The sequence below is a fragment of the Littorina saxatilis genome, linkage group LG1 (assembly GCF_037325665.1).
Source record: "Littorina saxatilis isolate snail1 linkage group LG1, US_GU_Lsax_2.0, whole genome shotgun sequence".
Taxonomy (NCBI): domain Eukaryota; kingdom Metazoa; phylum Mollusca; class Gastropoda; order Littorinimorpha; family Littorinidae; genus Littorina; species Littorina saxatilis.
The window spans coordinates 52,188,099-52,212,724 of NC_090245.1; the positions used below are offsets into that span (position 1 = coordinate 52,188,099).

Here is a 24,626-nt window from a genome sequence, read left to right on the forward strand (position 1 = left end):
GACGTCCGGACGTCCGGACGGACGGACGGACGGACGGACGGACGACTCGGGTGAGTACATAGACTCACTTTTGCTTCGCATGTGAGTCAAAAATCAAACGTGAATTTCTCCAAAATTTGAGCACCAATCGCCTTCAAACTGTTCATTTTTATTAAAAACTGAATGACGATCTGAGAGGCATGAGCTAGAGATTGAACAAATATCGCACTTACCCGTTATTTTAACTTTAACAGTCAAAGAACACAGTGCGTTACGCAGGTACATAACAACTGAAAACGGCTGCTTGTTTTGAAATTTTACCGATGCATCCCAGTAGCGCGACCTTTTATGCACATCACTAGCTTTCATGACTTTACAATCGCCTTAATGCGCAGTATAAATTTTCATTCATTCATTCATAATTATGGGGTCGCCCGACCGGGGTATCGAACCCGAGACCTTTAGGTTACAAGTTCAACGTGCTACCGACTGCGCTACCCGGCGAAGAAGAAGACCAAGCTAAGAAGAAGAATACCAAGCTAAGAAGAAGAAGAAGAAGAAGAAAAGATCATCGGTTTCTGTTATTTGGTTCAGTAGGTAGAGATACTGCCCCATAGTAACTCTCCATGGTTCCTGCAAAATAGCTCCAAGCCAATTAGAGAACATAAACATGAGTGTGCAGGGTCGGTGGTCAAACACAAACGGGGGGCAAACACGGCAGCTGCGGGGGAGAAACACGGCAGCTTCGGGGGGCAAACACAGAAGTTGTAGGATAATTCTCATTCTCCGAATGCTTTTCGCTGTCTGCAAGGTCCTAGAAGCTTGAAACTCGGCCTCAGTACTGCAGAAAGGTTCAGGTTTTTGTGGAACTGATGGCAGTTCTTCACATTAAAGTTTACACCAGTAATTTGTTGCGAATGCTACGAAATTTGCTTCTGTGCAGTTACAGGCGTGATATTTTACAGAATCACGGCTATAATATACAAAATATGCACCCAAAAAGTACATCGGCGTGTAGAAGAAACACTAACAGATCTAACAAGACATATCTTAATGTGTAAAGTTACGAAATGTTTATAGAAGAAGCTGTTTTATCGAGACACAAACCCCACTCAACTTACCGCTCCAGCGTGCGGGATGCAAACACCCGTGCGGCACGCAACACACCGCTGCGAAGGAGTCTACGGAGTGAGATACAGCTGTGTTCAGTTGGCTCGAACACGAAGAGAAGACATACAAGACATAATCTTTAATGTCAACCATGTGCAGTACACTAGGAATGTAGCTTAGCTTTAAATACAGTCAATACATTCAAACAAAGCAAAATACAAAGTGCTCGGTGAATGTCTAAGAAGAAAGCTTATTACAGGGCTAGAATCTGTCCTAAGGTATGTTAAAAGTAAGAGAGAGATGGGCCAGTGTTGGCTTAAACAATAAAAGAAATATGAAGCTTATCAGATGGCTAGATTCTGTTATAACAAGGTATGGTAAGGTAAAAATGAGTGAGAGATGCGGCAGAGAAATACAAAGCTTATTACATGGCTAGAATCTGTCGTCAGGTAGAGTAGGGTATGCAGACCTGGGAACCCAAAAGATTTCGCCGTATTTTGTACGCATGATTGTCGAGAATACAATCAGTACGGTCAGTGGGAAAAAAATACGGCCAAAAACATTTCTAGACTACTTTTCTTCACAGTATTTTGACACATGATTACAGTTTTTGTAAGTAAACATTGAGACAAGAAGGGCAAAGCCCATACGACTCACATGCTTTACACATTTTTCCTACCAAAATACATGTGACCTTGACCCAAGGTCAAGGTCATCCAAGGTCATGCAACACAAAGCTGTTAATTCAAGACATAGGAAGTACAATGGTGCTTATTGGCTCTTTCTACCATGAGATATGGTCACTTTTAGTGGTACACTACCTTATTTTGGTCACATTTCGTAAGGGTCAAAGTGACCTTGACCTTGATCATATGTGACCAAATGTGTCTCATGATGAAAGCATAACATGTGCCCCACATAATTTTTAAGTTTGAAACAGTTATCTTCCATAGTTCAGGGTCAAGGTCACTTCAAAATATGTATACAATCCAACTTTGAAGAGCTCCTGTGACCTTGACCTTGAAGCAAGGTAAACCAAACTGGTATCAAAAGATGGGGCTTACTTTGCCCTATATATCATATATAGGTGAGGTATTGAATCTCAAAAACTTCAGAGAAAATGGGAAAAATGTGAAAAATAGCTGTTTTTTAGGCAACATTTATGGCCCCTGCGACCTTGACCTTGAAGCAAGGTCAAGATGCTATGTATGTTTTTTGGGGCCTTGTCATCATACACCATCTTGCCAAATTTGGTACTGATAGACTGAATAGTGTCCAAGAAATATCCAACGTTAAAGTTTTCCGGACGGACGGACGGACGGACGGACGACTCGGGTGAGTACATAGACTCACTTTTGCTTCGCATGTGAGTCAAAAAAGCATTTGTTTTAAATGTTTAGGTAAACTTAATTAATGGTGTGACGGACGCGTGTGAAGCATGCTTTAATCATGGATCTTCATATGCTGTGTGGAGTACGCTCATTGCTCTGAAAATACACCAAGTTTTTTTGAGAATACTCTTAAGTGCAAAACAGGGGTTCCCAGGTCTGGGTATGGTAAAAGAGAGTGTATGAGATATGCACCCGTGTTGGCTTCAACACTAAGAGAAATATGAACCTTATTAGAGGGCTACATTCTGTTGTAAGGTAAGGTATGGTAAGAGTGAGAGAGATGCGCAAGTGTTGGCTTGAACAATGAGAGAAATACTGGGCTTATTAAGATATTAGCAGGCTAGATTCTGTTATGAAGTATAGTGAGGTAAGGAAAAAATACAAAGTTGACTAAAGGGCTAGATTCTGGCATAGGTACGGTAAGAAAAAGGTAAGGTAAAAATGAGTTAGACATTTGTCAGTGTTGGCTTGAACACTAAGGAAAATACCAAGCTTATTGGAGGGCTAGATTTTGGTATGGTATTTTAGGTAATAATGAGTGAGAGATGCGACAATTTTGGCTTGAACTATAATAGAAATACAAAGCCTATAAGAGGTATAGATTCTGTTGTATGGTAGGTTCGGGTTAGGTAAAAATGAGTGCTGTAGCTTGTTTGAGTGAAGAATACTTAAAATCCTTGCATGAACATTTATCAGATTCAAGTGGATCTTTCGTAGTTAATGCAAAAATCAGTTTCACCCATCACGCAATATAACCACATTTGTTGGATGATAAAGAACAAATTCCTCAAGAGTATGGAAGTTAAAACTATAATATAGCCTACATTAGAAAGGTTATTGATAGTTCTTTCTGTCTATTTTGTGTATTTCTTTTTTTCTTTTTTTCCCCTTTAAATTCAAAAGTCAGGTTTTTGTTGGGTCCAAGAGAATGTCATGTGACCTCTGTTGCAGAAATGTTCAACCTGAAAAGTGAAATTAATAGCCAGAACACATTATTTACAACATTAAAAGCTTTGAAGAAATAACATGTTTGATGAATTAGCTGGTTTATGTGAAATACAATAAGCATAAACAATAATACTTTTTAAAATGTTATTCTTGACTCATAGTTTCTTAGACCTTTTATTTATGAACACTTCTATGTCTCAGGTAAAATATGAAGAAGGCCAGGCACTGGCTCGACAACTTGGCTGTCCTTTTTTCGAGACATCGGCAGTGTTACGAAAATGTGTGGATGACGTCTTTCACAGCCTTGTGATTGAGATTCGTCACAAGGAGCAAGAGGATGAGCAAGCAGAAGCCAAACTCAGCCGTCAGCAGAAAAGGAGTGGCCGCATGCGGGTCTTTCTTCGCACAATCAACTTTTTTCACCGCTTGAGACGCACAAGAAGAAACTGATATTAAAATTGTCCTATGTTAGGGAGTGGGTCAGTGTATTTTTTAAGCATTTTGCAAAAAAGAAAAAGTAGACTATCTTTGTTATTTTGGGTTGCTCAGGATGATTAACAAAATCTCCATATTAGGGAGGCACAGGTATGGCTTACAGCTTAAAGATGTAGGGCTCCTCAGAGCAGTAGTGAAGCAACGATTTGTCTTGATGTCGCAGTTTATGTGCGGTACCTGATCGGATAACTTTGCTTGCTTACCTCGTCTTTTTTCATCTTAGGCTAATCTTCCAGGACAATGATAAACATTAATTTGTCGCACAATTGCAGTGTTTTGACTACTTGCTAGAAAGTGAGAACAAAATTGTTTTTAGCGAATAGACACCTGAAGCGCAGCTAACAGCCCAAGGGGATCTGTGTATAGGTAGTTACGAGAAGTAAAATTACAATAACTGTAACAAACTAACTCTAATTTTGGTCATCTTTAATGAACCTTTTGTATTCTCAATATTTTGTCAGCAGACAGTTTAAAACAAAAAATCCTGGAATGCCGATTTTTTTATTGTTAGGTGTGAATTTTAAAGACTGCGGGAACCATCAGCTGTGAAAATACCGCACTATATATTCTCTAAATGCACTTTAATCTGAGAAAAAAATTAGCAGAACAATTACAATGTATGTCTGTAGGTTGAGGAAGTGCTTAGGAACAAATTCCAACATCCAGACATTCTGCACAGCCTATTTCTGTTATTGTCCATATTTTTTTGTTGTTTCTTTGATAGATATTGTTCATGTCATTTTTTCCATTTGTCCGTCAACATCAAACGTTTGGGTCAGTTTCTTTTTCTTCTCCAAGTCAACAACAAACTACATCAATGTCCTTCATTTTTCTTTTTAAGAGATGTGAATCTTTTATTGCCATGGAAATGTTGCATATACTGTTGAGTGATCATTGTTTTTTCATTGCTGTCATTGACAATCATGCATCTGTTGATACATTTTTTTATGCGTTGTTCATGTTATCATAATACAAAAAGAATTTATTTTTAAGATGACATGCTGATTTATTGGATTCTCACGTTGCTGATATTGTTATCTACGAAGAGAACTTGGGGGGGGGGGGGGGTGCTGAGCCTTGTTATTGTACAAACAACATGCTGGCACATGCTGTTATCTTTCATTTTATTATTCAGCGTTGTTACCTTCAGCTTGGATACAATTACCTTTGTCACTATCTTAAAAAATATATTCAGAGTCCATTGGAGAGTGGGGGAAGGGAAACCACAAACATTATGATAAGACTTCTAGTCATGAAAATGTCTGAGCTTATCTGTAACCTTGCCATCTGTTTTTGACAACACATACGCAAATGTTAGCTACAAGTATGTTGACATGATATTTTACACATGAACTTTTTTCTGGTGTGATTCCCACGAAAATTCTCAAGACAGTGACCATTGATTTACAAGCCATAATTATTTAAAAAGTATGTCTTTCACAGAGGGTCAACAGTTGAGTTGCCTGAATTTTATTTTAACCTCCAGGGAATTAAATGGACATCAATCCAAAGGATATCAATTGTTCTTACTTTGAGATTTAAAAGTGTTTCTCCTGGCAAAAACAAAACAAAAACAAAAAAACTGAAAAAAGGCCCTCTCTTCAGACATTTTTGAAGAGTAAAACCATGATATCTCTTGATATTCATGATTCTCTGGCTTGATTGTGACTAAGGCCTTGACACCTGGAAATGTATGTTAAAAGTTTGAAATAAGCCATGTCATTTGTGATTCAAGTCTGCTTTAGCACCAGTTGGAGGACTGTTAGTATCCAGTTAGTAAGATGCTAACACACAAAGCATTTATATACAATTGGTACTCATACACCAAGTTTTCTGTAACTGGGAAAGCCTGTGATAAATTGTGGTTTTAAAAGTGGATTCTTTTCAAATTTGCAAAAGAAAACAGCGCTTTAAAACGTTAGTTTTATTATGATACAACGCAAAGGTTGAAAATAATACCAAGTTTCCAGAGAGCCTGTTTTTTCATGGTCAATTCTTTTGAAATTGTGTCATTTTAATGCATTGAACAAACCTCATTTTTATTTGTACATATTTCACATGCTGCATGCATGCAAGTCTTTAGATGTGAATGGAATGTGCAGCTGTATTATTAATTTATTGCAGTGTGAAGTGTGTTGTTTGTTACAGAGTGACATCTTATCATATATTTTGCTTTAGCTTTTTCATAGATTGGAACCATGCATGTACCATTTGAACCCCATATATCATTTTTGTAACGGTTGTCACAAACTTTATGAACTCTGTGAAAACCTCACGAAACAAGAAGAGGCGGTGAGAGGGGTTGTATATTTGGTTGTAGGGAAAGGATTGTGTGTGTGTGTTTGTGTCCCCCCGCGGGTTAGGGGGAAGAATTTACCCGATGCTCCCCAGCATGTCGTAAGAGGCGACTAACAGATTCTGTTTCTCCTTTTACCCTTGTTAAGTGTTTCTTGTATAGAATATAGTCAATGTTTGTAAAGATTTTAGTCAAGCAGTATGTAAGAAATGTTAAGTCCTTTATACTGGAAACTTGCATTCTCCCAGTAAGGTAATATGTAGAGGTTACATGCCGAGTCTCAGTGATTATTAAAAATAATGGTCGAAGTTGGCGGATCATGAAAAATGCGAGCTTCAGCGAGCTTTTTCATGACCGCGAACTGAGACCATTATTTTTAATAATCACTGAGACGAGGTGTGTAACCTCTTTATTCCTCCTTTCTTCAGTTATTCAAAGAAAACAGGAGTTTTTGTGCGAAAGTTTGATCGAATCTGAATCACTCAACCAGTCAACCTTCGCAGGCGATCGATTAATGCGCGGTTGTATAGTTCCGTGCTAATCATTCCATTCTGTTAACACTTCTTGTCAGTTTCCCTGTTTTGGACTAAAATCAAGTACACAGATATGCTGTTATTCTGCTGTGGCAGTAAAGGCAGATATTGTGTGTTCTAGTATCGCTTAGGATAATGTTCTTTCGTCAAATGAGACTAGCAGACGAACTTTTGCACCCGTGTTCCAACGTTAATTACTGTATGAAGTTCAGTTTTCTGGGGAAAATAGTGTATGAAACCGCTTTATGTTGTTTAAATTGATGAGATGTGTGCATTTGGTTGCGTGTGATCTGTTTATAAAATGAAATATTGTTGAAAACTGACCGTCGGATTGCAGTCAGTGTTGTCGAAGAAACTGAGTGAAAAGAAGGGGAACTACTCTTGTCGCTAGACAAAGTATGAGTTACTTGCCTTGGGAATTTGCTTGTGATGAACGTTTGTGCACGGATCTTGATTCAGAAAACAACCGAACTCATGGATTTTATATGGAGATTCATGTGTTCAGGCCCGTAGTTGTTAATTTAAATGCGGTATGTTTGTATTGTTTGCTCCAGAGATGTATACTTCGTACGTATAGAGCGTTCGGAACTTTTCAGTCGCAAAAGTAGTAGGCTACTGAAACAGAACAGCTTCTCAACCCATTGCACTATCGAGGATTCAGGCTGTTGCTGGCTCGTTATTTGTTTGGTTGCTGGGTCATTATCGAAAAATAACTAGCTCTACAAGTTTACAGAGGTAAAGAAGCAGAGGGGGTATAAATTGTACTACGTTGCAAGCCCCTGGAGCAAATTTTTGATTAGTGCATTTGTGAACAAGAAACAATTGACAAGTGGCTCTATCCCATCTCCCCGTCGCAATATAACCTTCGTGGTTGAAAACGAAGTTAAACACCAAATAAAGTAAAGAAAAGAAAGTGTGTTTGTGTGATGAGAGAGAAATGCAGTTAGCTGCTGTTTTTGTTTGAAAAAAACCCATTGAATGTTTTGAATTTACACCAGCCATTATTAATGTATTATTGTCAATGCCATCAACTCAAATGAAGAATTTTAAGCAATCCCTGATCTTAACCTCATGTATATATGCTGCACGCACATTATGTGTGTTCCGTGCTTGCGGGTACAGCATGTTTTTGTAATCTTCCATGATTTATATAGACCTGCTGGAAATATGTCTCCACATTTGTTAACAGATTGTGATCACCCATCTGTCTTTTCCTAGTGCCTCATTGTTTTAAAGTTTCACTGTTGGTAGGAAAACCAGCTTTCACGGGTGTCATAGCAAAAGAATGTGATGCCGTTATCAGCCCTGCTGTTATTTTGTTTTCTGTAATGTTTGGAGCAATTGGAAAAAATATAATGCCTCCGTCTTTTATAACTTTTTTTTAACAGGATTTCAGCATAACAAATTGTCAAATAGGAACGTTTGCAGCCAACATTTAGTGTTGCTGCTGGCTAATGTCACATACCACTGTTGTTTTTGTTATCATGCTTCTGCATACAACGGCAGGCACGACAATGGCCCTACTGCGAGTTCTAAAATGATTGGAAAATGATTAAAATGTCAGATTTGTTTAGAACCTGTGGAAAATGGTTGAGACATCCTTGAGCAAGTTACAATGTGGCAGTGCAGTAGAAGTCGACACTGAATTTACTTCATAATGTATTGGTTTGAAGACCGAGATGCCCTATGCTTCATGTTAGATTACTGCGTGCGACTTTGTGACATGTAAGCTGAAAAATGTTTTAAAAAATAAAAATGAAATAACAAGTTTGCTCTGAGGACTGTTGAACTGATGTGAACTTCATTTTACAAACTTTGAACTATTAGTCTGGACCTTTGATTACTATTTGTCATGGTAAAAAATCAAATCAAACATAACCAAGCTAGATAAAACTAGAAAGACAAGAAGGGCAAAGCCCATACGACTCACATGTTTGACCTTGACCTTTACATGACCTTGACCTTCAGGGTCAAGGTCAAATAACTAAACCTAGCAATGACATCATACACTAAGAACTGCTTTACACATTTTTCCTACCAAAATACATGTGACCTTGGGTCAAGGTCATGCAACACAAAGCTGTTAATTCAAGACATAGGAAGTACAATGGTGCTTATTGGCTCTTTCTACCATAAGATATGGTCACTTTTAGTGGTTCACTACCTTATTTTGGTCACATTTCATAAGGGTCAAAGTGACCTTGACCATATGTGACCAAATGTGTCTCATGATGAAAGCATAACATGTGCCCAAAGAAAAACACATCTGTACCACATAAAATACAAACTGACAACTGACAGTTGCAGATGTATTTATTGGAAAAATGCATCCACACTTCAAGTTAGACAATCAAGTTCATCAACATGCATACAAAAGAAAAGCAGCGAATCCAGACTAATCAAGATGAAAGCCTGGACGCTTCTTTTTTTCACCAAACACACAAAAAAGTAACACAGATGGTCCGGCACTAAGTCATCTTTACAAATTTTCTTTGCTTTTCAAATTGAAATATAGCTAACATGTCTCTTTGAAAATCAACTCCCTCATATCCACTTGTTTCACGACACTACAGATTAGAACAAACTAGGTGTGTGCTGCTTATTGGTTGAATCCAGCCAGGAAACTTATGACCACCTGCTTCAATTTTTCTTCAGTGGTCTCACTGATGCTTCCCTCTGTGGCGATGGTCTTCAGCAAATCCTGCTGGGAGGATTGAAGGTGCTTCAGGAACTCGGCCTCAAAAGCCACGATCTTGGCGGGGTCCAACTTGTCAAGGTGTCCACGCACGCCAGCGAAGATGACGGCAACTTGTTCTTCAATGGCCATGGGCACTGTAGGAAAGAAAGAGTCCATGTTTTAAGCAGCAACATGGAACATACACAAGCAAGCTAAAAGCAGAGTGTAATGACCACACCTAATCTTTCTTTATTTGGTGTTTAACGTCGTTTTCAACCACGAAGGTTATATCGCGACGGAGAAAGGGGGGAGAGGGGATAGAGCCACTTGTCAATTGTTTCTTGTTCACAAAAGCACTAATCAAAAATTTGCTCCAGGGGCTTGCAACGTAGTACAATATATTACCTTACTGGGAGAATGCAAGTTTCCAGTACAAAGGACTTAACATTTCTTACATACTGCTTGACTAAAATCTTTACAAAAATTGACTATATTCTATACAAGAAACACTTAACAAGGGTAAAAGGAGAAACAGAATCCGTTAGTCGCCTCTTACGACATGCTGGGGAGCATCGGGTAAATTCTTCCCCCTAACCCGCGGGGGGTGACCACACCTAGTAGCAGGACTCAAAAAAAGACATTCATACCTCTAATAAGACCCTAGTCAAAAGGGATCTCAGTTCTTAAATGTACAAATCCCCATCCTGAAAATCACACACCCACCACAGGGCTGAGGTGCATGAAACAAAACTGGGTGGTACGCAGTGAGGGGTCAGTTTGGTTGTTCACTTTTATAGTGTAATTTACCAATCAGACTTGTTCCCACCAAGCTGAGTCCCATTCAGTTTGATAGTGTATTTTACCAATCAGACTTGTTCCCATCCAGTTTCGCTTTGTGTACCTCAGCCCAGCACACTCCACAAACCCAAGCCCTGGGCGTAAGACGCTGCCACAAGTGAGGAAGAGATGGGTGACTCACCGTACTGTCCCTGCTTGAGGAGCTCAGTCAGACGGACGCCGCGGTTCAGCAGGTTCTGTGTGGCCTGGTCCAAGTCAGAGCCGAACTGGGCGAAAGCGGCCACCTCACGGTACTGAGCCAACTCCAACTTCATGGAGCCAGCCACCTGCACACGTACAACATACAATGTCACACACAATTCTGCACAACACACAAGATTATACAATTTTATTTTGAATGCTTCGGGAGTGAAGGCTTATTTTGCACAAAGTTAGCTACGGAATGAAAATTATTTCAGACCACTTGAGTACACAGTTGAACAAGCTTTATACATGCTGCTAAAAAAGAATATTAATAAAATGCAAAGTGAACACTGAAGTATGCTTTAAAGGAAGAATCAGGAAATGCAGGTCTAGTCTGCAAGGTAGGTACAGCAGTCCCTGCAATGTACGGCCCCCGGCGTGAGCGGACACCTGACATGTACGGACACATTTGCTCGGCACGGAGTGTTTTCCTTCTATATTTGCCCCCCCTTAAACGGACACCTGCAAAACGTGGACGCGGACACTCATTTTCGGTCCCAACAGCAGGTCATACCTCCAATGTACGGACAGACCATCGTCAAATTTTCACCACAACAAAATCGATAACAGAGCAGTCCGGCTCTTGGTACAAAGATCACAGCCGCAATGGCGTGACGACAGTCACTGGTAACTTGAGTGCACCTGTACCCATCAGGAGGGGGGTAGTTTTGGTCAGGATCGAGTGGAGTACATGCGAAGATGCCAACATGAAACTGCACTGTGCTCTTTATTCTTGTCTGTTGGACGTAAACAACAGAAACCACAGTGGATGAAGGTCCTGAGCAAAAGAGAGTGAAAAACCGGCCACATTTCTCAGCATCGTGTGTCTGTGTGTAACCTCTTTCATTGACAAGATACTCTTGTTTCCCCTCAGTGAGTCGGTTGCCTAATCTGTGATCCCTTCAGTTGTCTTGCTTTGTCAAAAGTTATGACACAGTCAACTGGTTTTGCTCTGAGTGAACAGTTGGAGCTGACCTCTCTGGCCACAGCCCCAAACAGTACATGACTGGAGGGAGTGAGAGAGAGAGGGAGAGGGGGGGTGGAGGGGTACCTGGCTAAACTCTGTGGGGTGTCCGGTGTCACTGCATGTCAGCAGGAAGAGCATTGGAGAGAAATAGAGAGGTGTACTCTTCCACACAATTTCCAAGCATCAGTTGTCACGGCTTGGGATAGGCATTAGTGAGGGAGAGTGGGAGCTGTGTTATGTACAGTGTATTTCCGACTGAAGAGTGAAAAGTCACTGCCATGCCACATGATCGGCATGCAGTCAATAAAGCCCAGACAAGATGAAAATAAATTACATGATTATGACATGCAGCTCTATCTGCTGCTATTTATTCAAACTGGTTTTCAAGCTTATTCTTGCAAAGCATCTGCACACGCTCCTCTGTGCTGTGTTTGTGTGGCTGCTTTCGTATGTCAGTGCATGGTGAGTGTGTTCACTGCCTTGAGGATTTATTTTATCTCTTCTTTTCAACACTTTTCATACAAATCATTTTTACAGAACGTTTAAAGAAGTATTAGGAGTTTATTGTTTAGTAGCCACAAGAAGTGATTAGCATAGACTCAATCCTGTTGTTTGTGTGTCTCTGTGTGAGGGGGAGGGGGTGGTGTGGTCACCCCTCCCGTGACCAGACACCTGCAATGTACGGACAGTTTTGCTATGGCCCAAGGGTGTCCGTTCATGAGAGGGACTGCTGTACTCATAAAATACACACGTGCACACAAACAATACCATTTGTTTTATGCCCTAATAAATATTTAACACAACAGTAACCGAACATCAACAGGTTTGGATACGGACTTTCTTTTAATGTTATTTGCTTCAATTCACAACAGGCTAGTTCCAGTACATATTTTGTCAGCAAAGGCCTTACCTGTTTCATGGCCTTGGTCTGGGCAGCAGATCCTACTCTGCTAACAGAGAGACCCACGTTGATGGCAGGGCGGATTCCCTTGTAGAACAACTCGGTCTCCAAGAAGATCTGTCCGTCAGTGATGGAAATCACGTTGGTGGGGATGTAGGCTGACACATCACCGGCCTGGGTCTCGATCACAGGGAGGGCGGTCAGAGAGCCACCACCATTGTCGTCGTTCATTTTGGCAGCACGCTCCAACAGACGAGAGTGGAGGTAGAACACATCACCAGGGTAGGCCTCACGTCCTGGAGGACGACGCAGCAGCAGAGACATCTGGCGGTAGGCAACGGCCTGAACACAAAGCAACGTATGAGGACACTGACATTGGCTTCTATTTGGTTTAACCAATTTATTCAAAAAATTACAGATAACAATGCCACATACAATCAAACATAGGCTTCTATTTGACTTTGACACTAAAACTGATGTAAAACAATGAGCCACCTTGGTCAAGGTAATAGGTTATATAAGTTAGCTTGAAAGTACACCGCAAACAAGGAATAGGATTCAACGATACCAACATGCCACCAAATCACTCTCTTCTCCTCCCCCCTGCAAAAATGTAATCGAAAGGCAAAAAAACAACATATAAAACAAAATAGGTCTTGCCTGCTTGGACAAATCATCATAGATGATGAGGGCGTGCATGCCGTTGTCACGGAAGAATTCTCCCATAGCACAGCCTGAGTAAGGAGCCAGGTACTGCAGGGGGGCAGCATCAGAGGCTGTGGCGCTCACCACGATCGTGTACTTCATGGCATCTGTTCAACAGTCAACACAAATTCACTTTTTAAATACCCAACAAAAGCCGAACCAGAATTCAGTCACAATTTCAGAAAATCTTATATTTGTTAGGAGTTTTATCTACCAATAAACTAAGCCAGGCAACGCAGTTTTTGATGTAAGGCATTTAGATTTTATCTTTAGTTACACGTTAAAACTCAGAAGCTGAAGTCATAAAGTTAACCATGAGCGATTGCAGATAGCATTGCATTCTATTCCATTTTGTGTACTATGTACCTGTAAACTGCAGTCATACGGTTAAACATAAATGAATGTAGTGCTACTGCTTTTTTGTGTGTGGAATTTGCAGCTTTCCAAGCAAGCAACCCTGATCAATCAATCAATCAATCAATATGAGGCTTATATCGCGCGTATTCTGTGGGTACAGTTCTAAGCGCAGGGATTTTTTTTTCAATTTTTTTTTATGATCAACATGCAATACAATCCTTTGTAATGTATGTTTGATGGTGTATGCTTTTAATTAAGCGTTGTTGACTATGAATGTAGATGTAAATGCTTGTATAACTGTGTTTTAATTTTAAATGTGTCAAGCGCAAAGAGCATAATTGTAAAGTTATGATGTTGCGCTATATAAATGCTCATTTATTATTATTATTATTATTATTATTAATCCCCAGGAACAGCAATGGTTCTCTTTGTTGAATGTATGGTACAGGGGTATGCAGCAGTACTTACCAGCGTCAGTAAGACGTTTTACCAGCTGGGCCACAGTGGATCTCTTCTGGCCAATGGCCACGTAGATACAGTACAGCTTCTGCTTCTCGTTGGAGCCCTCATTGAAACGCTTCTGGTTGATGATGGTGTCAATGGCAACAGCGGTTTTACTGCAAATAAATAATAGGCAAAAGGGTTTTTAACTGCAAGGTTATGAGCCAATTCTAGCACAGAGGCAATAAGATGAGAAATTGGGGTAAAAAAAAAATGAATAAATTGATAGATGAAATATAATTTTGGTTTTGCACAAATAATGCCTTCACTGAATTGTGCTATTTCTACTGACAGATAATCATTGACTGAGCATGTTTAGACACTACTGCTCAAAGAACTGCACAGATCTTTCGCCATCCCTCCAAACCCTTACCAACTGAAATGAGCAAATCATACTCTGCTTTCACATGCTAAAGCATTAAACCGAACATACTTAACCATCTGCATTTCAAACGGAGAGGCCATTTTTTCCACACATCATTCCAAAAACTTATTCAACGCCAAGGCAAGGAAATTTCATGCAAACAAGGGGTATTCTATAACTGACCCAGTCTGTCTGTCACCAATGATGAGCTCACGCTGTCCACGGCCGATGGGCACCAGACTGTCGACAGCCTTGATGCCTGTCTGCATGGGCTCCTTCACAGAGGTACGGGGGATGATACCAGGGGCCTTGAGTCCCACCCTCAGTCTTTCCGAGGAGCCAAGAGGGCCCTGCACAAAAACAATAATTGTTTTACAAAATATCAAAACTTCTCTGTAACCATGTGAACTCAAGTGCAAACTGCTTCAGCCATGGTGTCAGATTCACCTGAAAAAGTTTTGTCTATCAGCCTTCAACAGATATACTAGAAAGTAATCGGGCATAGCAAAAGGGGTGCAAATCTGACCTAAACAAAAATTGATGCTGTATACAACAGCGATTAAAAAAAGTGCAAAAGAAAAACAAATCAACAGGAACAGACATAATACCTATGTAATGCATTTTAAAAAACAGACATTTCTAGCAATTTACTGGGGGAGTTTTAACGCAAAAAATGTAAAAAGAACTGATCAAGCGGTCAATCTGACCAGACCTGAACGCGCTCGATTAGTTTTTCCTATCTAAATAAAGCTACTAGTTTGTCTTTACACCATAGTTACACATGTTTACACTACCACAGTGTTTTTGAGGGGATGCACGCGTTGTTTTTACCTTGAAAGTTAAACCAGTTTACAAAACACCAGGGATGTCGTTAGGCGTCGGACATCGGACATTTATCGATGAAAATCCCCAAATGTCCGATTCACATTGCCGCATGTCGGTCAGATGTCCTATCGTTTTAGCCTGAGCGTGGTCATTGTCCGATATGTACTCCATTCCTTCGGACAGCGCGATATTCGTTAATTTTCATTTCAAGATACAAATCTTCTAAAAGACAGAACGCTCTCGTGTTCAGCTGACACTGGAGTTGCCAGTGCGGATCTTTTCTTTTGTCGGGAATTCCCGAACCGTTTGCGGTATGCGCCGTTTGGGTATAACCGTCTATTATAGTGGATTATTTTTAGATCAGTGCATGCTGCAGGAGTACGGGAGACAACTCCAACTGACTAAATTTGTCGTCTGCTTTTGTTTTCGATACGAGACGAAGCACTGAATTATGCCGCAAAAGATCAGCATTAGATCAAACCGATCATTTTGTTTTTCAACTTTTATCCAAATCATGCAGTTTGTAATCAAAGTAAGAGCTCTGAAGTTGTTCATGTTGGTTTCTTTGTTGTGGTTTCTTTGAAACTAAACAAATACAACATTATACACACACTGTGTTGATGTATTTACTATATTATGTGTGTGTTCTACAGCGCGCGCGTAGGTGTGTGTGTGTGTGTGTGCGCGTGTGTGTGTGGGCACATGACTTTGGAACAATTCCATGGAATGTGTTATAAGCTGTTTGGCGCAAATTCATAATGTCCTATTAGACTTTCTGAAAGCGGTCAAATGTCCTATTGATGCTGAAGAACTCAGGACATTTGTCCTATAGGTATGGATTTGTAGCAACATCCCTGAAACACCTGGGACAATCATCAACAACACACGGCATACCTCAAGACTAAACACTGTTCGAAGTAAACTTATCTGTGCCTGACCTTGCCATCAATGGGGTTTCCCAGGGCGTCCACAACTCTGCCCAGCAGCTCCCTGCCCACAGGAACGTCCACGATGGCACCAGTTCTCTTCACAATGTCGCCCTCCTTGATCAGCTTGTCGTTACCAAACACCACCACACCCACGTTGTCAGGCTCCAAGTTCAAGGCCATACCCTGCATGCACACAAGCAACAAACGTTAAAACTTTTACAATGAAAAAGGCATGTGACCTCACAGTGGGCGGGGGAGTAGGAGGTAGGGACACAGAGATAGAGAAAGCAGAAAGTTCAATATCAATAAATTGTAAAATGCAAGGAGAAATCACACTTATCTTGCAATTCCACAAGCCGTCATGTAAAATAGATTAGATAAGGACGTTTTTCAGATCGCCTGTTGCACTCACACACACAAAATAATCAGTAAGACTGCACTGACCTTGAGACCACTGGAAAATTCCACCATCTCCTCGGCCTGGATGTTCTTGAGGCCATAGACACGAGCGATACCGTCACCAATGGACAATACACGACCCGTCTCCTCTAGGTTGGCCTGAGGTGCCTGACCCAGGATACGGTCCTCCAGGATGGAAGACACTTCAGCCCCGCCAGCTGTAACATTTTCATGGCAACAGTTAACTTACTTGAAAACCCAGAACTATGATAAGAAGCAAGACATGGTTTTGGTGTCAGAACAGGAGTCTTTATTTCCCTGTCAATATCTTGAAGTTACTTTTAAGTACATGTGCTACTTTAATTAGTTGAAAGCACTCATAGTCATACACACCCGAAGGTCTAATCACTACAATTCACCAAACCTTGTTGAACTGAACAAAATAGTATACTTAACGTTATGTTTGGTGGCATAATTAATTAATTTGGCCATTTGATCGATGAAAATGACGAGAAAATGCATACAAAATATTGACAGAGTTGCCTCCACTCCTTTGAAATGGCGGCTAAGCTGATGTGTTTTCCTTCTAAAACCCATGTACAGTTCATTCCGTGACTTCAAAGTTATCTGAAATGACTTGTTATGCTTACAAGAGCAGGTTCTGCAAAATAGACCCTTGTTGTGCTTACAAGAGCAGGTTCTGCAAAATAGACCCTATGGGTATTCCAAGCTCTTGCAAACTTCAAAGCATAGCAAAGCAGATGGTACAGCAATCTTGCGCGAGCTGCGGAAGGCAAGGTTCGAAGTTCTCGCGAAGTTCAAAGCATAACAAAGAGCATGTCACACAGATATCTCGCGAGAGCTTCTCAGATACCGAAAAGTATTGGAGGCGTAAATAATAAATGCCACTGGATTGTGAGCTATGAATTTACAACACTAAAGTTCAACATTACCTTTAGCAGCATTTGATTGCTGTGATGTCTGCAGATTTCTGGCTGCAACAAAGCCAGCTCCAATGGCATTTTTGCAAACCTGAAAATAAAAGTTTGCAGACGTTAATGCATTATCATCATCCAACGGCATAGGCCTACAGACAAAAGGTCGTCTGCTACACAACAGTGCAAGAGTTGCCAATCACAAGGACACATAAAGAAGAGAATCATAAGTTTCACCTGTTAATCCTATCAATTAACGTCTGACGTTCCCCACACGTGTTATGTTTTAGACCATAAAGTGTCGGTGCATACAGCTATAACTATAAGCACGAGCACGACTTCTCAAAACGGAGCGGTGTGTCCTGAAGGTCACTGTCGTCATGGAAAATACTGCAACATTAACTAAATCCATGGACATCGTTGTCGTTCACATGCTCAGACAGAGTGCACTACTAACGTTCTGCAAATGTATACGTAAACCGGCACAATTCTTGCTGCAATTCACGTATATAAAGTGTTCAGTTTTTTTTAACTCGGTATGTCGTTCTTGACATCCCCCGCTCAAGAGCGCATGTTGCTGCACCGGCACGTCTGCTGTCAGTTGGTCACGCATATTCTTCTACAAATGGACAACACAGTACATTCCAGAGTTATAACAAGGAAGAAAAAGGTTTACCTGTTGCGCTGTCCGTGGCAGCTGCCTTGCCAACGTGGATGCAAGCCGTGCAGTCAACATTTTTGTGTCTTATTCCGTCCGCGACAACCCAATATGGCCGTCAGAGGATACGAAAGGGCAAGCACAGAGCCTCGTATTCGCGTTAATCTCTAACCCAGAGAGAGGAAAAAATATGTTCATAACATCAATATTGACAATATTTTCCAGAGATGATACATTAAACACAACTTTTCAATATTATATAATATGTTGGTTTCTAGGAGAAGTGTTAAAAATATGTCCTTGTGTGGCATGGCAAATTAGCTTTCAAGTTATGCTGAAAGTATTAAAGAAGTGGTAACCAATGTTTGCACACACAAGTTGACACAGTATTCGGGGACAGAATGTTGAAAGTCTCAATAAACTTATCAACATCTCCATCGGGCGTCACAGAACACCATTAATATGCATTCTGTGAAATTTTCAATTTTGTCAGTATGGCCGTGCAGCTTAGCGGACATGCAGGACAGAGTGGCATTTTTTGTGTGGCAAGTAGCCGGCCAGGTTTTCTCAAGTAAACCGAAGTAAGAGCGTCAGTTTCTTAGAGATTGCTCATGACGAAGAAGGATTTGACAAAAGACGGCAAGCATCCATTTCTTCATAGATAAATTATTATGGAATATGCATCCTTCTTCTTGGATTCACACCTACCTTTACAGCATGGGTGTTTCCTGTGCCAACTTTCCGAGTGCCGGGAAGTTTTTTTGCTGTATTCGAGTCATTGTGCACGGAAGCATAGGATACACATAGGTCTCGTTAATGAGATTTATTCAGAAAACTCAGAGAGAGGGAGACAGAAAGAGAGAGCCTAGTCGTAGAGAGAGACTCGAGAGAGAGAGAGAGAAAGAGAGAGAGAGAGAGAGAGGGGGGGGGCGGGCCGGATCAATGCCGCCTCACACTTCCACCCATTCCCAGCCTGCACTGACTGGACACACTCACCAGAACACACACACACATACATACATACATACATACATACATACATACATACATACATACATCAGGGGCGGATCAGTTCATTTTATGGGGGGGGTTTTCAAAAGTATATTGTGAAGATATGGGTGTGAAGGCGCGAAGCGCCGAGCCGACGGCGCAAGGCGCCTAGCTTGCTAGGGGGGTCCGGGGGCATGCCCCCCCGAACAATTTTGAAAAAAAGGATGCAAAATGGTGCAATCTGGTGCACTCTGAGGATGATCATTACCAGTTTCAGGCAGCAGATTTTGTCACTGATTAATACCAAAAAAATTGAAACTCAATGACAATGTAAAATAAAGAAATGCACTATACAAATATTTTATTTTTTGGTTGGGGGGGGGTCCGGAAACCCCAGACCCCCCCCCCCCCCCTCGTCCGCCCCTGTACATACATGTATTGTAACAAAATAGGGTAGTGCGAAGGAGCGAGAGTATTGTGAAGGTGACTCAGTCTTTAGCATCACGTAAGGGCGGTCTGACTAAATACTACGCGGCCGCACGCGGCCTTGCACTACCTTGCGCTACCAAACTAAAGCATGTACATGTACTATTTTATATATATATAGTATCTTCACAACATTATCTGACTTTATATCAAGTTTTAAGTCACAGAAATAAAAAAATAAGGGAGTTATGATGTATTTTGCCACGAGCTATCGAGCGAAAGTGAAAGCATCGTGGTTCAGCGTCCGACCATGTTCGCATTGATCAAAGAACGCAGGCTCAACCTCAAAATAAAGAATGTTCATGTAATATTTTTATATATCTAGAATCTTCACTACATTATCATACTTTGTACCGAGTTTTAAGTCACAGAAATAAAAAATAAGGAAGTCATGATGCATTTTCGAAGAGCTAGCGAGCAAAAGTGCAAGCATCGGATATCTGCGTCCGACCATGTTCGCATTGATTTTAGAATCGCAGGCACGACCATAATTTAAAGTACGGTTGTTTAATATTCTTATATATCTAGTATCTTCAGGATATCATCTGCCTTTACACTGAGTTTTAAGTCACAGAAATAAAAGAATAAGGGAGTTAGGATCCATTTTGGAAGATCAAGCGAGGCCGATGATGATAATGATGATGAAAATTATGATAATGATGATTATGATAATGATGATGATGATTGAGTCAAATGAATGGAGCAAATGAGAGCGATAACTAGAAAAATGAACATCAGCATGTACAACAACAACAACAACAACACTCTGCGTGTGAGTGTGTGTCACGTTAGTGTTCAAGTTGTTTTGTGTATAGTGACGTGAGTGTTTGTTTGTGTATACGTGACTGTTTGTGTGTGTGCGGTGTGTGTGTGTGTGTGTGTGTGTGTGTGCCCGGTGTGTCAGTGTGTTTTCCCGGGTGCCGTGTGTGTGCCGTGTGTGTGTGTGTGTGTGTGTGTGTGTGTGCCCGTGTTCAGTCCCGGTGTGTCAGTGTGTGTGTCAGTGTGTGTGTGTGTGTGCCCGGTGTGTATCCCACGTGACGGTGTGTGCGTGTCACGTGTGTGTGTGTGTGCTCGGTGTGTCAGTGCCGTGTGTGTGTGTGTGTGTGTGCGGCGGAGTGTGTGTGTGTGTTTGTGTTACTGTTTGTGTGTGCGTCCGTGTTTGAGGTTTGAGTGAGTGTTTGGTGTGTCTGTGTCTGTCAGCTCTGTGCCGCCCGTGTGTGTGTGTGTGTGTGTGTGTGTGTGTGTGTGACGGCCGTGTGTGTGTGTCACGTGTGTGCCAGTGTGCCGCGTCAGTGTGTGTGTGTGTGCCAGTCAGTGTCACTGTGCCCGGTGGTCAGTCACTGAGTGTGCGTGTGTGTGTGTGTGTGTGCAGTGTGTGTTTGTACGCTCGCACTGACTCGTGCGTGTGCGTGAATGTGTCAATATTCGCAACGAATACACCGGCACACACACACACACACACCGTGGCACACACACACACACACACACAGAGAAACATACACATTTTCGTATCGACGTATTTGAGAGAATATTTCTCAGTGACTGAGAATGAATGGCTAAACTGAACTAAGGGACCAAAACATCAAAATCGCCAAGAATGGAGTTACGCAGGAATTCCACGACGACATCATGCACGTAGTATTTGGGCCAGTAGGGTTCCGGTCAATAGACTCGAGTTTCGAACGGTCCAGTAGGCATGGAACCCAACCCCCACTGCCTTGTACTTGTTACGCTAGCACTCAAGTTGACACGATTGACATCGCCCCTGTTTTCTACGGCTGAAATGACAAGCCAAATTGTGGATGAGGCACCTAATTTTTCATACTACTCTTATCGACTTCAAGTTGGTTCCAAAGAAATATTACATGTCTCCTCCCGGACACGAGACAATGTTGTCGAAAGTGTGAAATTGACTTGATGTAGTTGTTGCTGTTGTAGCCTACATCATACTGGCCGCTCACGCACACACAAACACACAGACACACACACACACACACACACACTGACACACACACACACACCGACACACACACACACACACACACACACACGGCACACACACACGGGCACAATGTCTCATACGGTGAACACACACAAGCGGCACACAAGCACACTACATGAAATTGACTTGATGTTGTTGTTGTTGTTGTCAGTTGTTGTTGTTGTTGTACATGCTGGCCGCTCACGCACACACAAACACACACACACGTACGCACGCACGCCGGAACGCACGCGCACACACACACACACACACACACACACACACACACACACACACACACACACAAACACGCATAATTATGTACTAATTTAGATTATAAAAAAATTACATTTACATGCATCATAACTCCCTTCATTTTTATATTTAGTCAAGTTTTGACTAAATATTTTAACATCGAGGGCCGGGAATCGAAACGAGGGTCGTGGTGTATGTGTGTCTGTCTGTCTGTGCGTGTGTGTGTGTGTATGTGTGTGTGTGTGTAGAGCGATTCAGACTACTGGACCGATCTTTATGAAATTTGACATGAGAGTTCCTGGGTATGAAATCCCCGAACGTTTTTTTCATTTTTTTGATAAATGTCTTTGATGACGTCATATCCGGCTTTTCGTGAAAGTTGAGGCGGCACTGTCACGCCCTCATTTTTCAACCAAATTGGTTCAAATTTTGGTCAAGTAATCTTCGACGAAGCCCGGGGTTTGGTATTGCATTTCAGCTTGGTGGCTTAAAAATTAATTAATGACTTTGGTCATTAAAAATCGGAAAATTGTAAAAAAAAATAAAAATGTATAAAACGATCCAAATTTACGTTTATCTTATTCTCCATCATTTGCTGATTCCAAAAACATATAAATATGTTATATTCGGATTAAAAACAAGCTCTGAAAATTAAATATATAAAAATTATTATCAAAATTAAATTGTCCAAATCAATTTAAAAACACTTTCATCTTATTCCTTGTCGGTTCCTGATTCCAAAAACATATAGATATGATATGTTTGGATTAAAAACACGCTCAGAAAGTTAAAACAAAGAGAGGTACAGAAAAGCGTGCTATCCTTCTTAGCGCAACTACTACTAATAATAATAATGCAAACTTTTATAGCGCTATTCTAGAAAAATGTCTACTCTTAGCGCTTTACAATACATACATCGACCAAGCATACTATACACGCACAGGCAAAGAAACCGACCAAACATAACCAACAAACTATACATGCACAGGCAAAGAAAACGACCAAACATACAATACACGCACAAGCAAAGATAACGACCAAACATAAACAAACATACTATGACCAATCATAACCAACATACTATACGCGCGCAGGCAAAGAGAACAATCAGCACATGTAATAATTACTGACAACTAATGATGCAGGCATACAATGACAATCCAATACACAGCCTAGGCACAAGAACCACATAAGGCTACTGTATAAAAACGTGTCAACAATACTATTTACACACACACAAACAGTGCTGACACAAAGCGCAGAAAATATATATACACGTTATTTTAGGCACTAGGTAGGGGGTGAGGTGGGGCGGGATGGGGTGGGTGGAGAGATGCTGGAGGGAAAATCACTTGCGCTGAAAGAGGTGTGTTTTGAGATTTGTCTTGAATGTAGTGAGAGAATCTGTGTGTCTGAGAGGCAGAGGTAATCTATTCCAGGTCACAGGGGCTTGATAGGCGAAGGACCTCTCGCCACATGTCTTTGTTTGCACTGTGGGGAGTCGGAAGAGTCGAGTGTCGGCGGCGGAGCGAAGCTGACGAGAGGGGGTGTAGAGATTGAGGAGTTCTGAGAAGTATTCTGGGGCAGAACCAGAAACGACGGCAAAAGAAAGAGAGGAGAGTTTGTATTCGATCCTTTTAGTGATAGGCAGCCAGTGTAGAGAGTGAAGAAGGGGTGTGGCGTGTTCATACTTGGAAGATTTGAAGACCAGGCGGGCAGCGTTATTTTGGATCCTTTGAAGTCTATCTAAAAGGTACTTAGGGAGACCGGCCAGAAGAGAATTGCAATAATCTATCTTTGAGAGGACTAAAGAACACACTAACGTTTTGGTTGCATCAGTGGTGAGGTAGTGACGGACTGAACTAATCTTGCGCAGCTCTAGATAGGCGGACTTGCAGATGTTAGAGATGTGTTTTTGGAAAGAGAGAGTTGGATCGAGAGTGACGCCAAGGCTGCGGACAGACGGAGAGAAAGAGATAGGTAGTTCGTTGACAGTGAGAGAGGCAGGAAGAGAAGGGTGATTGAGAAATTTCTTGGGACAGGCCAGCATAACTTCGGTTTTGTCACTATTTAACTGGAGTTTGTTTAAAGACATCCAATCACTGAGGTCCGCAATGCAATCCTGTGTCCGAGATACCAGAACGTCAACTTCAGCAAGAGGGGCAGACTGATGAAGCTGTGTATCATCAGCGAAACTCTCGTGCGACAACGCATGGCGACTGATAACATCGGACACAGGGGAGGCATATAGAACGAAAAGTATGGGGCCAAGCACGGACCCTTGCGGGACACCGTACTGGAGAGCTGAAGGTTGAGATTTGATGCCGTTGACACAAACGGTCTGCGTCCGGTTAGTAAGGTACGAACGAACCCAGGAAAGGGCCAGATCATGAACACCAAAGGAGTGCTGAAGCCTGTGGAGCAGAATTTCGTGGTCTATCGTATCAAATGCTACCCCGCTCTTCTTGTCAATTTCACTGCCTTTGCCATGAGCGGTGGCCTGACGATGCTACGAGTAAAATGGCATTGTGTTCAGTTTCATTCTGTGAGTTCGACAGCTACTTGACTAAATATTGTATTTTCGCCTTACGCGACTTGTTATATTTAGTCAAGTTTTGACTAAATATTTTAACATCGAGGGGGAATCGAAACGAGGGTCGTGGTGTATGTGCGTGTGTGCGTGTGTGCGTGTGTGCGTGTGTGTGTGTGTAGAGCGATTCAGACTAAACTACTGGACCGATCTTTATGAAATTTGACATGAGAGTTCCTGGGTATGAAATCCCCGAACGTTTTTTTCATTTTTTTGATAAATGTCTTTGATGACGTCATATCCGGCTTTTCGTGAAAGTTGAGGCGGCACTGTCACGCCCTCATTTTTCAACCAAATTGGTTCAAATTTTGGT

General features: G+C 41.4%; 2 protein-coding genes across 2 annotated transcripts in view; one reads left to right on the top strand and one right to left on the bottom strand.

Moving 5' to 3' along the window:
• Nucleotides 1-8,522, top strand: part of LOC138973554 (GTP-binding protein Rit2-like) — a 31,562-nt gene extending 23,040 nt beyond the window's left edge. The window contains exon 5 of the mRNA XM_070346271.1: nt 3,630-8,522. Coding sequence (XP_070202372.1) covers nt 3,630-3,878 — 249 coding nt within the window. The 3' untranslated portion in view covers nt 3,879-8,522. The remainder of the gene's footprint in view (nt 1-3,629) is intronic.
• Nucleotides 8,523-9,047: 525 nt separating this feature from the next.
• Nucleotides 9,048-18,165, bottom strand: LOC138973519 (ATP synthase subunit alpha, mitochondrial-like). Its single transcript, XM_070346229.1, has 10 exons — nt 18,030-18,165; nt 17,372-17,450; nt 16,464-16,636; nt 16,029-16,202; nt 14,449-14,615; nt 13,869-14,017; nt 12,999-13,150; nt 12,348-12,680; nt 10,409-10,553; nt 9,048-9,584 (listed from the first exon to the last, which is right to left on the bottom strand). Exons 1-10 carry the CDS (start codon nt 18,087-18,089, stop codon nt 9,352-9,354), a joined length of 1,665 nt encoding a protein of 554 aa, XP_070202330.1. The 5' UTR covers nt 18,090-18,165; the 3' UTR covers nt 9,048-9,351.
• Between the last annotated feature and the right edge of the window lie 6,461 nt (nt 18,166-24,626).

Coding starts and splice junctions, on each gene's coding strand:
- LOC138973519 (XM_070346229.1), bottom strand. CDS start 18,089: ATGTTGACTGCACGGCTTGCATCCACGTTGGCAAGGCAGCTGCCACGG. Junction 14,616..16,028: donor GAAACCCCATTGATGGCAAG/GTCAGGCACAGA, acceptor GTTTTTGTGCAG/GGCCCTCTTGGCTCCTCGGA. Junction 10,554..12,347: donor AGACCAAGGCCATGAAACAG/GTAAGGCCTTTG, acceptor GTACGTGTGCAG/GTGGCTGGCTCCATGAAGTT.